At 39.7% G+C, this 14,874-nt stretch overlaps 1 protein-coding gene across 1 annotated transcript in view; it reads right to left on the reverse strand.

Moving 5' to 3' along the window:
• DCHS2 (dachsous cadherin-related 2) overlaps positions 1-14,874 on the reverse strand; it is a 288,245-nt gene that overhangs the window by 19,582 nt on the left and 253,789 nt on the right. Inside the window, exons 15-16 of the mRNA XM_060095313.1 lie at positions 12,800-12,913; positions 2,165-2,376 (exon numbers count right to left, since the gene is read on the reverse strand). Of these exons, the coding sequence (XP_059951296.1) occupies positions 2,165-2,376; positions 12,800-12,913 (326 nt within the window). The remainder of the gene's footprint in view (positions 1-2,164; positions 2,377-12,799; positions 12,914-14,874) is intronic.

Raw genomic sequence — 14,874 nt, forward strand, 5'->3', positions numbered from 1 at the left:
AGGTCACACACCAGCTATTTGGTACAGAAAGCCAGCAACAGACAGTTCCCTTCGAGATCACAAGGAAGAGAAACTTATCTGCATACCAGCAGAATAAAGTCCATCATGTCCCCTAGGTCATACACTTAAAAGAGTTACAGAGAGTAGGCCTCCCAGGAGGTGTATCAGTTAGGGTCTTTGGATGCCAGCAACACAAATCTACTATGGCCAACTTCATCAGGAAAGAAACATAGCAGAAAGACAGTGTCCAGGTGAAGCACAAGAACCTGAACAGCTCTAAGGCACAGCTTCTTTGAGCTGTTGCCATCAAGAGGAATCAGCTCTAATATGTCTCTGTCTGGTGTCCTACCATCCAAGATTCAAATTCCAGGGAGAGAAAGTCTTTATGGGACCGAGGCAATTGACAGCACCTTGTGGCAGGGTGGAGTTGGGGGGAGGTCACCACTTTGACCAACAATCCCACCAAGACTGCATCTGGCAGAGGAGGGTCAGTTCCTAAAGGGAGTTTGTGGGGCTGCAACCAAAAGGAGGGTGCATAGGCAGTGTGGTAGCAAAAAGCAAGAACTCCAGAGCCTTCTACATTCCTGTCTATCTGAACAGGATACAGGCAAATGTCAGTTTTAGTTTCCTGGAAACTAAGTGATCTAAAAATACAAAGAACAAATTTCCTTGTATCCGTCTCTGACTGGGCCTTCTCAAAGGTTTTATCACCAGAACCAATGGCAGGTCAGGCTGTCTCCCTGTTGAGTGTACATGGGCTTTAATGGGACCCTCACCTTCACATATTCCACATGAGTGGTCTAGCTCTGTCCAGGTTAGCATGTGTGACAAAGCGTGATGCACCAGCGCCCCAGGGAGGAGTCCTCTGTGACCAAGAAGGCCCCACAGTGGCGCTGGAGGTATCCATGATCCCCATTGAACAGGCATCACTGGGGGTGCGGGGGCTGAACAAGAGGACACCTTCACCTCCTCACCTTCCTCTTAAGCATCTCTGTCATGGCTAGAGTAAAGGTGCAGCACTTCTGGCACAGGCTGGAACCTGGAGCAATTAGGCTCCAATCATACAAAATAAATGGGTAGAAATAATGTAGGAAATCCCGGGGATCCTGGATCATGTGGGGAGCACAGAGCTAAAACTCCAAGACAACTGAGCCTCTACTGGTCTTGCTTGCACCATCAGAGGTGAACATGTGCATCTGAACTGGGCAGGAATCAAAGGAAAGTGTCTCTATATGTTCAGGTGAAGGTAGCTGCACAATAACCTAGGGGATCACCTGGATCCCTGCCCCCATCTACCCCAGAGAGGAAGTCATGCAGTGCTGGGTCATGGCAGCGGGGTTACAGAGGCCAAAGGGAATGTCCTACTAGGCTGCTGACTGTCAGGATGGGGGTTTATACCCATTTCCTGTGCAGATTCCCAAGAGCCTGTAGGTGTTGTAATGTCCAGTTTCTTGAATTCAAAACATCGGTTCAACCTTGAAGGGAAAGGTGAAAATGGGCACCAGTCCCCGAAGCAGGTAGAGTCTATCAAGGATGGATTGGTTTGGAGCCTGAACAAGAAGACTGCCATGTGAACAGACCCTCTTTTTTCAGAGCATGGGGCTTTCTCCCGAGATAGGGCTGGTCTTGAAACAGCAGATCTATTACTTTCACATGAGACTCCTGCAAACCCAAACCAGGGTGCCCTTCCATGTGTCTCTGCTGCCGCCATGCTCATCTTGCTGTGGCTCCACCTGGCAAATGCCTGCTCGCCCTTTAAGACCGAGTGTAAACCCCGTTCTTCATGAAGACTGACACTCTCCTCCAGGAACAGTCTGTGCCTCCTCTTTTCTCTCATGACATTCAACATACACTTCTAATATAACATTAGTGATTTGCATTTAATTGTATACTTAGTCTTCTGACTTCCCCACTGAATTGTACACATGTGTAAGGTGAGCTGCTTTTTGTGGCCTTCTAGATTCCCTGCTAGTGTTCTATGGGGGCCCTAGAGAAAGCAGGTGGGTCTACCTGAGCACGAAATGGATGGGGGAATGTGAGTGAGCTCAGAAACTCCAGGCTTCCTTCAACCTAAAGTTCCATCCAGTGCATCGAATATTGTATATGCCAAGGAAAGATTTAAAATTTAATTCACACTCCCCCACGCACAACACATTTCTGTTACCTGTATGATGTGATCATTGTAGAACTGGCCCTCAGACACTGATACTTGGTAAATGCTTTGCCCAAAGCACGGTGGATGATCGTTCACATCTTGGATGAAGACTGCTACTTTGCTGTAGGCTCTATGCTCCCTACTTTCAGCTAAAACGATGAGCTGAACTTCATTTCTGACTTCAAAATCCAGAAACTTGGGTTCTTGCACAGTGAGTTCTCCTATTTTTATTTCCAGAGAGAAAAAAAAAAAAGAAAGGACAATTATTTTATTTAAAAAGTCTCAAATCACCTTTGACCCAAATGCTCACACTCTTACCTGTCCCTCAACTCCTCCCACTGGCTGGGCCCCCTTTCCTAGTGCCCGGGGTCATTGTGAAAAAAGGTGAGAACAGGCAGACATTTACACGGTTCAAACATGTAGGAGGGGGGCTTCCCTGGTGGCACAGTGGTTGAGAGTCCACCTGCCGATGCAGGGGACACGGGTTCGTGCCCCGGTCCAGGAAGATCCCACATGCTGCGGAGCGGCTGGGCCCGTGATCCATGGCCGCTGAGCCTGTGCGTCCGGAGTCTGTGCTCCACAACAGGAGAGGCCACAACAGTGAGAGGCCCGCGTACCGAAAAAAATAAAACATGTAAGAGGGAAAGAAGCCATGAATATCTGAAATCTGGGCGCTCTCTCTTAAGTCATCTTTCTGTCCCCATATTTAGCCCATGTCTGCAAAGTCCACCTTTCAAACATCTCCTGAATCCACCCTCTCCATCTCCCTGCTGCTGTCCTCCTCCAAGCCACCAGCATTTCCCACCTTGTCCCCTGTGTTAGTCTACTTAGTTGGCCTCCCCACTCAACCAGTTCCAATTCTGAATTAAATAATAAAAAACAACACTGTGACTGTCCTGCATAAAACCCTTGATTGGTTTCCACAGCAATTATGATGAAGTTCAGCATTTTTAGCCTCCCCAGGACCACCTGCTCCAACCTCTCCCACCTGAGAAATCTCATTCTTCTCTTTCTCCCCTTTGCCCTGTCTGCTCTGGCTGTAAGACTCATAATGTTCTATTCCTCAAACGTTCATTTCAGAATTGTCCTGTAGGCTTTTCCATCCACCTGGAATTGTCCCCACTTCTGTGTATCCTCAGGGTTCTTTCCAGACCACCCAGCCCTGTACCATCACCACGTCTGCCCACAACAGACTCTCCAAAAGTGCCTGCAGGGCCTTTGCTCACCTATTTCTGCCGAGTTATTCCTCTTGGTTTAGAAGATTCACAAGGTGAGGATGGTTACCTCGTACATCACCATCTCCCAAATCCCTACCTCAGGGTCTGGCACATGGAAGCACCCAATAATATTTATTACACCCCCAGGTAACAAGTAAAACCAGGTGAGGGAAACTGAGCCTTGAGGTTTATGCCCTACACAGGTTTTTCCCCAGACTAAGAAAATTCCTCCCCTGATATAATTCCCTTCTCTAGTTTCTATTCTGTTTTGTTTCTTCCCTTTTACAATTAAATTTCTTACTGAATTTATTATTATTATTATTCCACTGTCACAATTTACTTAGCTCTCACTGTCAGAAATTCTGTCAAATGGAGTCTGCTGAAGTGCGTACTGATTTGGAGTTTGAGAAACCTGAAACCAAGCCTAAACCCTAGCCCTGGCTGCTTCATTTAGGTAAAGCACATGGCTCCCCCACCACTAAGTTTGTGACCTGTAGTAAGTGACTCAGCTTCTGTCAAGCTGAGTCTCATCTTCTGTAGAATGGGGATATGAATAATGGCTCCATAGGGTTGCTGGGAGAGTGACATAGTGCATGTGTCTCTCACACCCTCCATCAGCAGATATAGATTTAATACCTGTATAAGCTCTGAATGTAGAAGGAGAGCATTTAATAGCTATGGACTATTAAAATTTGCTCTTCTGGTGAAAGAACCTGTACAGTTTCTGGAAATATGACCTGGAAACCACAGTTCTGATTGCTCTATCTGAACAAGTTCCCCTAGAGAACCAACATAGGCCAAGGAAACTTCTGGCTATCATGTACCTACCTGGATACTAATAGTAATCATATCCTGTTCTAATAAGTCTAACTTTGGCATTGAGTGTTTTGGGGGGATTTTATTGCTTCTGTTATTAAGAAAAAATAAATATTTATATACTATTGAAGAACTCACTATACTGCCAAATTTAAAACTTCATAAATTCACTTTCATTTATTGTCATCAGATTTAGCTGTCAATTCAGAAAACCAAATTACTTTTACAAACCATGGTCTGATGTTACCAAAACCCCTCTTAGCAAATTTAGAGTAGATTTAAGGATTGGCAGCTGAAGAATCATTAAAATGCATGTTGATGAGCTGCTAATGAAAGAAGATGATTTTTAGAAGTCTCTGTGGAACAAGGGCTGAGCAGAGAAGCCCCAGTCTAGGTGGACCCTAAGCTCTCATCTGGAACTCTGTCTCCACCAAACAGGGCTTTCAGCTTGCTACCATGTTCTGTTACTATTAGTAAAGGAAAATAAAATTGAAACACACACTAAATTGCCAGTGTCACTTAGTAGAAAGTGTGCCAATTACAGTGCAGATCAATGTGGAGTTTTTAATAAAAGTCTTGTGTTTAGGCTTTGATAATTGGAATTTTGCACTTGGAATGGATCTGCAGTTCTAATGCTTTCCTTGCTTGGTTTTTATTTTTGACATAATAATTGGCACATGCTGTGAAAGTTGTGCAAATAGAAAAGACAATAACCAGTCTGTGAGATGATTCAAGGCTGGCACACCTACTAGATCCACAATTCGCCTTGGACGATCTATGTATATTTTTCTCAGAGACATCAAGGATTTACTGTCACCAGTGAGATGAAAGTACTACTGGGCTCTGTCTAATATATGGGCAGAAGTCCATGCTTTCCTTAGACTAAGAGGCTCACAAATACCAACTTTTTGTTCATTCTTATATGTTAGCATGCCAGTTATATAATAACTTGAGAAGAAAACTGTAGTAATATTTTCCTTCTGATATATGGACTTGTATAGCTTTTGTCCAAGTTTTAAGTACACATCAAAATGAGATTTAGATTCTTCAAATACTCAATGTTTGATAGCATAAGTGAGTTACTTCAGTCAATTACAAACTGTGCAGATGCATATGTATACACCCAAAGCAGGATGTGCTAAACATTTATGTTATCCAAAAGCTTTTAAGCTCTCTGCTCTAAAGCTACATCCTTGAAACACTGAAAGTTTGATCATTTTGTTTTATGGTAATATACCAAATAATGGAATGAAAACCACCATCTGTCATTTACATAGACAATGTTAGTCAAATAGTCAAACTCCAAAATTCCTTCTGGTTTAACCAGTGAATAGTAGATGTTTTTAAATTACAGTGACAAGAAGTTTAGATGCAAAAGTAAACCTGTGGTTTGTGACTATGGAACAAGGCACACGGGCACAACTGGACAGAAAACACAGTTCTCATCAGAGAGCCATCTAATCATAACTTACTAAACCAATAACTAATAAAATGGTTTTCTCGCATTTTACCCTGAGAGCTTGTTTGGAGGTTCTAGCAGGGGAGCGCAGCTACTAGTATACCCTTGACTGAAGAACGGTCCTCCTCTATCGGGGAAGGTCATCCTCTTTGACCAAGCACGCAGCTTCAGGAGGGATGCACATGGAGCAGTGAGGGAGGAAGGGGACACCCGCCTAGCCAGCCAGATCAGCCGAATCAACACTGGCGATCAATGGGGTGACAGATGTTGCAGCCAGATCGCCCTCACATCCTCGCATTTTACCCTGAAGAAAAGTGACTGCAACATTAGAGAGCAATTTACTGATTTGCCATACATACCAGTTTTCTATTTTTACTGGCTTATGTTTTAAAAAATATACATTGATAAAACCTGTGTTAGATGCCTTTAGACACACATTTAATGATTATGTGGCATGAAAGATGAATTTAATATCATAATTAAAGATTCTTAGAAATGTTTCTTGAAAGAAGTATGGTAAACTACTGACTGGAATAATCCTCATCATAAAAACAACTAAAATGCTTGATAAATTGTGAGTGTGTGTGTGTGTGTGTTGAAATGCATTACTGAGTTGCTACAGTAGTAAGGAATCCTCAGAGGGGGAAAAAATGAAAACAGTAATTTAGGGAGGCAAGCAAGCACTAAGAGCTTGTTTTTGTTCTAAGGGTTTTCAACATAACCTCTTCCTTGACATTCACTTCTGACCACTGCACAGGGTGTGGAAAATAAGGGAAGAAGCCTGAACCCACAAAAGGTGAAAGATCCAATAGGAAAACCAAAATAAAGCTGTAAACTTAAAGGCTACATATGTTTCAAATTAGTGGTCAATAATAATAAAACAAAAATTAAAAATGAATGCACAGAAACTTGCTTTTCTTGACCTTGATGTCAGTTGAAAGAGATAAGAAGTCTCTGCTGGGAATTCATTAGCTTAAGCCTGAATTTACGGTAGCTATACTATCATAGATATATATTTTTTTAAATTCCCCAAAATTAATGTAAGCCATTACATCAGCTTTGCTTGATGAGTGTCTAGGTGATTTGCAGAATCAAAAACACATCCTCCCCTGAGGGAACAAATTCAACCCAGGCTTCAAAGAATCCTCAAAGAAAAAGTTTCCAGGACAATGGAGTAGCTTATAGTTAACAAGCACAAAAATCACAGAGAAGCAAGGCACCATGAATGACAGCCAGCAAATCCATAGATAGCAGAATAAATCTTCAAAGACTTAAGATGCAGAAATTATTGGACACAAAATATGTAATTATTAAATATTTAAATATATAAAAAAGAAAGTTGGAGGCATTAGCAAGGAACAAAAGGTTATTTTTTTAAAAGACCAAAAAGAGTTGAAAAATAACCCAAGATAACCTCTGGAAATGAAAAGTATAGTTCCTTAGGCTGAAGAGAAGAGGCACACAGAGATGAAAAATTTGAAAAAGATGTAGGAGAGAGCGATATGACCCCAATATTTGTCTAACTGGAGTTCCAAAGAAAGGTACAAATAAATGGTATTTAGATCAACAGCTGACTTCTTTTTTGTTTGCTTGTTTGTTTGTTTGTTTGTTTGTGATATGCGGGCCTCTCACCGCCACGGCCCCTCCCGCCGCAGAGCACAGGCTCTGGACACGTAGGTCCAGCGGCCATGGCTCACAGGCCCAGCCTCCCCGTGGCATGTGGGATCCCCCCGGACCGGGGCACGAACTCGTGTCCCCTGCATCGGCAGGTGGACTCCCAATCACCGCGCCACCAGGGAAGCCCAACAGCTGACTTCTTAATGCAACAAGTGGAAACCAGAAGATGGTAGGGTAATATCTTAAATATGATAAGAGAAAATAACTGTGAACCTGGAATTCTAAACCCAGCAAAAATCTCTCTTAAAAACAAGTATTAAAGACTTTTTTAGACAACTAAAATCTGAGAGAGTTTACTGCAACAGACTCTCACAAAAGGATGTACTTTAGGTAGAAGTAAAATGATTCCAGAGGAAAGTCTGAGATGGAAGAAAGAACAGTTAACAAAGAGAGTAGCAAAGAAGCAGGTAAATTTTAAAATATTAATAATGCTTAATTTGAAAGAACTAAAATTGTGGTCAAAAATATCTTATAAATTGGAAAAGGTATATTAGAAGTTAAAGAATTCTAAGTCTCCTATATTATTTAGGAGCACAATATTGATTAATGTTAGGCTTTATTTGTAGATGTCCAAATATCTAGGCTAGGGCTTCCCTGGTGGCACAGTGGTTGAGAGTCCGCCTGCCTATGCAGGGGACATGAGTTCGTGCCCTGGTCCAGGAAGATCCCACATGCCGCAGAGCGGCTGGGCCCGTGAGCCATTGCCGCTGGGCCTGCACATCCAGAGCCTGTGATCCACAGTGGGAGAGGCCACAATGGTGAGAGGCCGGCGTACTGCAAGAAAAAAAAATAGCTAGGCTAACCACTAAAAGAAAGAAAAAACTGTATAACTTCCAACAAACAGAGAAAAATGGTCATTCTCAGATGATTGTATATATTGAATGTTCAGAAAAATATCAGAATCAATAAGAGTTTACAAGTTTGCTAGATACAAAATCAAAATACAAAAGCTAATTTCAAGTGTACACACCAACACTGTCAGAAAAAGCATTTTGGGGGACTTCCCTGGTGGTCCAGTGGTTAAGACTTCACCTTCCAGTGCAGGGGGTGCAGCTTTGACCCCTGGTTGGGGAGCTAAGATCCCACATGCCTCACAGCCAAAAAACCAAAACATAAAACAGAAGCAATATAGTAACAAATTCAATAAAGACTTTTAAAATGGTCCCTATCAAAAAAATCTTTAAAAAAATAATAGAAAAATCATTATTTTCATTTACCTCAGCAAGAAGTATAAATATTTAGACTAAATCTAGCAAGAAATATGCTATAGAAAAAACTTTATTATAATTATTAAAGAAACAGTAATTTTATTAAATTATTAACAAATAATTGGTGTGATTTTCCATATTATTCCTGGATTAGAAGATAATACTTTAAAGGTACACATTTTCCCCAAACTGATATTTAGAATTAATATAATTCCAGTAAAAATTCCAACAACCTAAATGTCCATTGGTGGATGAATGGATAAAGAAAATGTGGTGTATACCTACAATGACAGATTATTCAGCCTTAAAAAAAAACATCCTGCCATATATGACCTGAGTGAACCTTGAGGACGTATGTTTAGTGAAATGTGCCAGTCACAGAAAAAAGAAATATTACTTGATTCCCCTTATGTGAAGTATCTAAAGTAGTCAAATTCAGAAGCAGAGAGTAGAATAGTGGTTGCCAGGGGTAGGGGCAGGGGAAACAGGGAGTTGCTGGTTAGTGGGAAATGAAGCCTCAGTTATGCAAGATGAGCAGGTTCTAGAGCTCTGCTGCACAGCGCCATGCCTATGGTTAACATACAGTTTTGCCCACTTAAGATGTGTTAAGAGAGTAGATCTCATGTTAAATGTTCTTACAACAATTTTTTAAAAAGTCAATCAAGAAAAGTTTTCGTAGATGATTATTACCTACAATGCATAGCTATGCAGGACTTTGTGAGATTAAAAGAAGGACACTTTGGCCTGATGATTAAGTTACTTAAATTCTAGATTGGAGCTATATGATTTTTTTGAGATTTGTTGTTGTTGCTGTTGTTGTTGTTGTTAATTAGGGTAAGATTCCACCTGAAATCAAATGTGTATGCCATAGTTATATGGGTTACAGGCATGAAGGTGTGAACAGCTGTATATAATCCCAAAATTCATGAATAAATATCCTTTCCATGGGAAAACAATCCCAGTAGGCATGTGTGTGTGTGTGTAAAACTTAACAGGTGGATACACTGCTTTATATTAGAGCCAGATAGATAATAACAGCTAATATACTCATGAGGAAGAATATGAAGATGTGGTAAATATTGTGGGGTTGCTGCTTCCCTGATATGAAGATTTATAAAGCAAATGTAATTAAGGCAGTGTGGTGTCAGTGTGTGGATAGACAAAGAGAAGAATGGAAAAGAGTCGAGAGTCCAGTAAAGTCAGGAAACATGATGTATGACCATGCTGGTACTGCAGATCACAGGGTAATAAGGCCATTGGAATAACTGGGAGTCCTGGTTGAAAAACAAGAAAGAGAAAGGAAAGGAGAGAAGAGGAGAGGAGAAGAGAGGAAAAGTAAAAAAGAAAAGCTATCTCTAACTCACGTAAAACACAAAAATCAATCCTAGATACACTAAAGATGTAAATGTGAAACATAGAAAAACTATAAAAATTTTAAAAGACAATATAAGAATATCTTCATGATCTCAGGGTGGGGAAGAATTTCTTAAACAGCCTACAAAAAAGGCAAGTCATAAAATAAGACTGATTCATTCTAACATTAAACTCAAAACGTGCCTTAATGAGAGTGAAAGACAAGTCACAAATTATAAAAAAAAAATTATAACAAAAAACAAAGGATAAACACTAATAAAAATATATTAAAAATCCTTACACTTCAGCAAGAAAAACACAAATAACTTAGCAGAAAAATACGCAAAAGATATCAATATGCATTTCACATAGAAGAAAACAGAAATAGTCAATAAACTATGAAAAAATGCTCAAATATATTTGTACTAAGGGAAATATAAGTTACAACCACAGTGAGATAACATTTCACACCCACCAGATTGGCAATAGAAAGTAGGACATGAACAACTGTGACAGTTCTCGTTCAATGCTGGTGGAATGTAAAGTCAGATGACCCACTTCATAACACAGTTTGGCACTATCTGTATAGCTGAACATAGGCACCCTCTGAGAAACATGCCCAACCTACACTCTAGGGCCTACAGAACTCCTTACATGTGCACCAGAAGACACATACAAGATTGTTCATTATATCCCCAGACAGAGAAACCTTGCTGTCCATCAACAGTACACTGATAAATAAGCTGTGATATAGACTTACAATAGAATACCGTAAAGCAATGAAAATTAAAGAACCCAGCTACACACATTAACATGGGTGATTCTAACTTTGAATTTAAAAAACTTAATATCAATAGAATACATAGAGTATGAATCCATTTATGTAAATTTCAAAGCAAAATCAATGTTTTTATTATATTCCTATTTCTAGAAATACATTTACTGTTAAGTCACAAGGGGATGATTATCCTTGAATTCTGGGCATTAATCAGTCTAGAGCAGTGGAGAGAAAAGATGCAATCACAAAAGGGCCCAAAGGGAGCATCGGTGATAATGGTGGTGTTCTATTTTATAGCCTTGGCAGCATGTACATATCATTCTTTGCTATTCTTCCTTAATGTGTTCATAATGGCTTATGCACTACACATCATAGTAAAAATGTAGAGCAAAAAATCAAGCCATAGAGGAGTTCATTCAACATAATTCTATTATGATGTTTAAATCAAAGTAAAACTAATAACGCGGGCCTCCCTGGTGGCGCAAGTGGTTGAGAGTCCGCCTGCCGATGCAGGGGATACGGGTTCGTGCCCCGGTCTGGGAGGATCCCATATGCCGCGGAGCGGCTGGGCCCGTGAGCCATGGCCGCTGAGCCTGCGCCTCCGGAGCCTGCGCGTCCGGAGCCTGTGCTCCACAACGGGGGAGGCCACAACAGTGAGAGGCCCGCATACCGCAAAAAAAAAAAAAAAAAAAAAACTAATAACGCATTTTTTAGGGATTCAAACGGGGTGGGAAAATTATAATGAAGAAAAGGCAGGGATCAATACCAAATTCAGATTACTGATTTGCCAATGACCTCTGGGGTGAAATAAGACAGATGTGAGAGGGAAAGGACACACAGGGGTTTCCTGAGGTTCTAACAATGTCTCATCTGTGGAGATGGGTGGTAAAGACATGGGCTTTTATTTTACTATTGTCCATTAAACAGTTGTATACCTCAACATATCATCTTGTAGCTATTTCACAATAAAATTTTGAAATACATTTCAACTTAAATAAATGACTACTTAATTAAAAAAAATAAAGAGTTTTCTGTGGATGAACTCTTTGAACTAACCCTAGGCATATTTTATCTGCATTTTAATGAGAGACTATAGAAAATAAGGCCAAGCCTGGGCCATGTTAGGTGTGTGATGGTGGAAGGATTTGGGTGACCTGGGAAAATGTGCATACTCAATGTTCTCCCTCAGCGTTCTAATCTCAGCTCCCTTCCCAGAACCCTTAGACCCCCGACTGCTAGAAACTTAAGGTTTGGTGGTATTTGCAAATGGCCTTCTTGCCAACAGGCTTCCTGCATCACCCTTTAACCAAATGATAGGGTGAAGAGATGAAGACTTCTTGCAGGCTATCTTAGAGACGTTGCTGAGCAAAGGCTGCATGGACCAAAAAGTCATAACGCTACCCTGGATGAGAAGGCTTTTGCTTAAGAAATGACCCCTCTCAATTCTTTCCATGTGCACATAGTATGGATTAAATAAGGCAGTTGTATGGTAATATAGAAATTATTAAAAACATTCTTCTTGAGGTTGACAATGAAGCAGTAGATACATATCCACTACATAGTTGTTAGTTAAAAAAAGTATGTTCCAAATAATCAATTGGTATTCATTTAAAGCACAATAATGGTCTTATTAAAGCTAAATTTAATACATGCTGTATTTGGAAGTAATTTCTTTACCACCACATAGAAACCTTTCCAGCCATCCTTTTTTGTTGCACTGTTGACATTAAGTGGCAAATCAGAAGAATCTCTGATGAAAATTTCCTAAGGCTACACATGTGTGTTTATTTTCAATTCAAACCCATTCTCACTGATCTCCCTACTACATCTCCAATTCTCCCAAATGGATAGGTAAATCATAAATAGAAACCATGTTATCATCAAATAACAAGTAGGGTAGGATAGGTACTGTTTAATTTGGAAATGTGAATAGAATTCTTAAGGAGTACATGTAAACAAATAGTTCTTGATTTCTCATCAGCCAGCATAAAAAACTCTTTGTTGTTTACCTTTTAAATTATTTACCTCTAACAATTTCTACCTTTCAAATCTTGAGTTTTCTTTGCAGAAGTATGTCTTATTAGTAACATTAAGTGGAGCAGAAAATAAAGCTATTAGAAGGTAGAGAAGGATTACCTGAGTTGGAGCACAAGGAAAAAACTCCATCTTCATTTCCACTAAAAATTGAATAGTTAATGTTGTCCCGAACTGAGTCAGTAGCAAAAGCTTTTATAGTCACAATAGAAGTACCTGTAAAAATTAGGTTAAAAAAAAAAGAGCTTTAGGAAAAGAAACTTCAGGAAAAACAAGAGCAAACAGTGAGTGGTTATTATTTGCCTATTATATTTTCACTTGTCTTTCAGTCAATGATTATTTATTTAGTGTCTTCAAAAAGCCAAGCCCCATGCTAGGTGCTGGGGATATAGCAACAAACAAGGTAGAAAAGATCTCTGTCTTCTTGATGGTTATTAACTGATGGAAGGAGATGAACAATAAGTCATTAAAGAAATACATAATCAAGGTAGATTTCAGATATGCTAAGTTCCCTGAAAAGAAATAAACAAGGTTATGTGATATAACATACTTTTTCTGCAGGGAGATGGATACCCCTTTGCAGAGGCCACAGAGGAATGACATTCCAGTTGAACTGTGAAGCATGAGAAGCCATAGAAAGAGTGGGAAGAAAATGATTCTAGGAGAAGGAAGAGCAGCACAGAGGCCCTGGGCTGGGAGAGGGCTTGGTTTGGTGAGGCACAGTGTGTAGGGGAAATGTGGATGGTGAAGACAGTGTCGAGGTGGGAGGGACTAGATTTTACTCTAAGTGCAATGGGAAGATATAGAAGCATTTAAAGGAAATAAGTAAAATCATCTGATTTACTTTTAAAAGGCATCAATCTCACTGCTGTCTGGACAACAAGGAGCTGTAAGAAAGGAAAAGAAATACTGCAATAGACCATGCAAGAGACAACAACCTAGGATAGTGGGGGGTGGGGATGAAAAGAAGGGGACAAATTAGAGACATATGCTGACACATTTCCCTGAACATTGCATGGGATGTGGGAAAAGAGGTAACAAGGGTATAAATATAAGAAATCTTCCTTTAACCAGTTTACAGTAGACTTGTAGGTAAAAGCAACCCAACTAGAAAGTAACCAAGGTCTTAACTGCATGATACAGATTCATTCAAGAATTGTTAAGCTAGGGCAGGGGCAGTAAAGAGATAACTTCAAGGGAAAAACAGAAATTGATTTAGGGGTAGGAATTAGAGAAGAAAGAAGGAAGTCATGTCAGTTTCTAGGAAACAGACTGATTACCAGCATAAGAGAAGAATTAGTAAGGACTGACAGAGATAATAAGAAAATTGGTATGATTAGAACTGCAATTTCACTGGGAGGATTTTCAAAAATCCATCTTGGCCCCAAGTTAGCACCTTGCCGTCTTTGTTTATGATATTTTATGCCCTTTGCTGCTCCCCTCTGCTTTGCTTCCTGTCTTGGTTGTCCATTTGTCTCCCTCCTATGACTGCCTGTTCTGTTTTATTTTTAAGTATTTTTATTTAATCAACTTTATTATGGTAAAACTTACTTACAATAATATACACATAGTTTAAGTATATAGTTCTATATACTACACATGCCTATATACGACTATACACACCTGTAACAACTATACACACCTGTGTAGCCACCATCACAGTCAAGATGTAGAATATTTCTACCACTTCAAAAAGTTCTCTCAGACCCTTGGACAGTGTACATTTGTTTATCCATTACTTACATATGGGCATTTGGGTTGTTTTCAGTATGGGGTTTATGAATAAAGTTGCTATCAACATTCATGTAAAAGGGTTTGATGGCCACATGTCTTCATTCCTGAGGGTTAAACACCTACAGTAAGTGTATGTTTAACATGCATATACTATTAACTGCCAAACTATTTTCCAAAGTGGTTGTTCCATTTTATTTATTTATTTATTTATTTATTTATTTATTTATTTATTATTGATGTATAGTTGATTTATAATGTATTAGTTTCTGGTGTACAGCAAAGTGATTCACTTATACATATATACACATAATATTTTTCATATTCTTTTCCATTATGGTTTATCACAGGATATTGAATATAGTTCCCTGTGCTATACAATAAGATCTTGTTTTTTACTGTGGTCGACTACTTTACATTCCTGCTAGCAACATAGGGGAATTCCA

The sequence above is a fragment of the Mesoplodon densirostris genome, chromosome 1 (genome assembly GCF_025265405.1).
Source record: "Mesoplodon densirostris isolate mMesDen1 chromosome 1, mMesDen1 primary haplotype, whole genome shotgun sequence".
NCBI classification, from domain to species: Eukaryota; Metazoa; Chordata; class Mammalia; order Artiodactyla; family Ziphiidae; genus Mesoplodon; species Mesoplodon densirostris.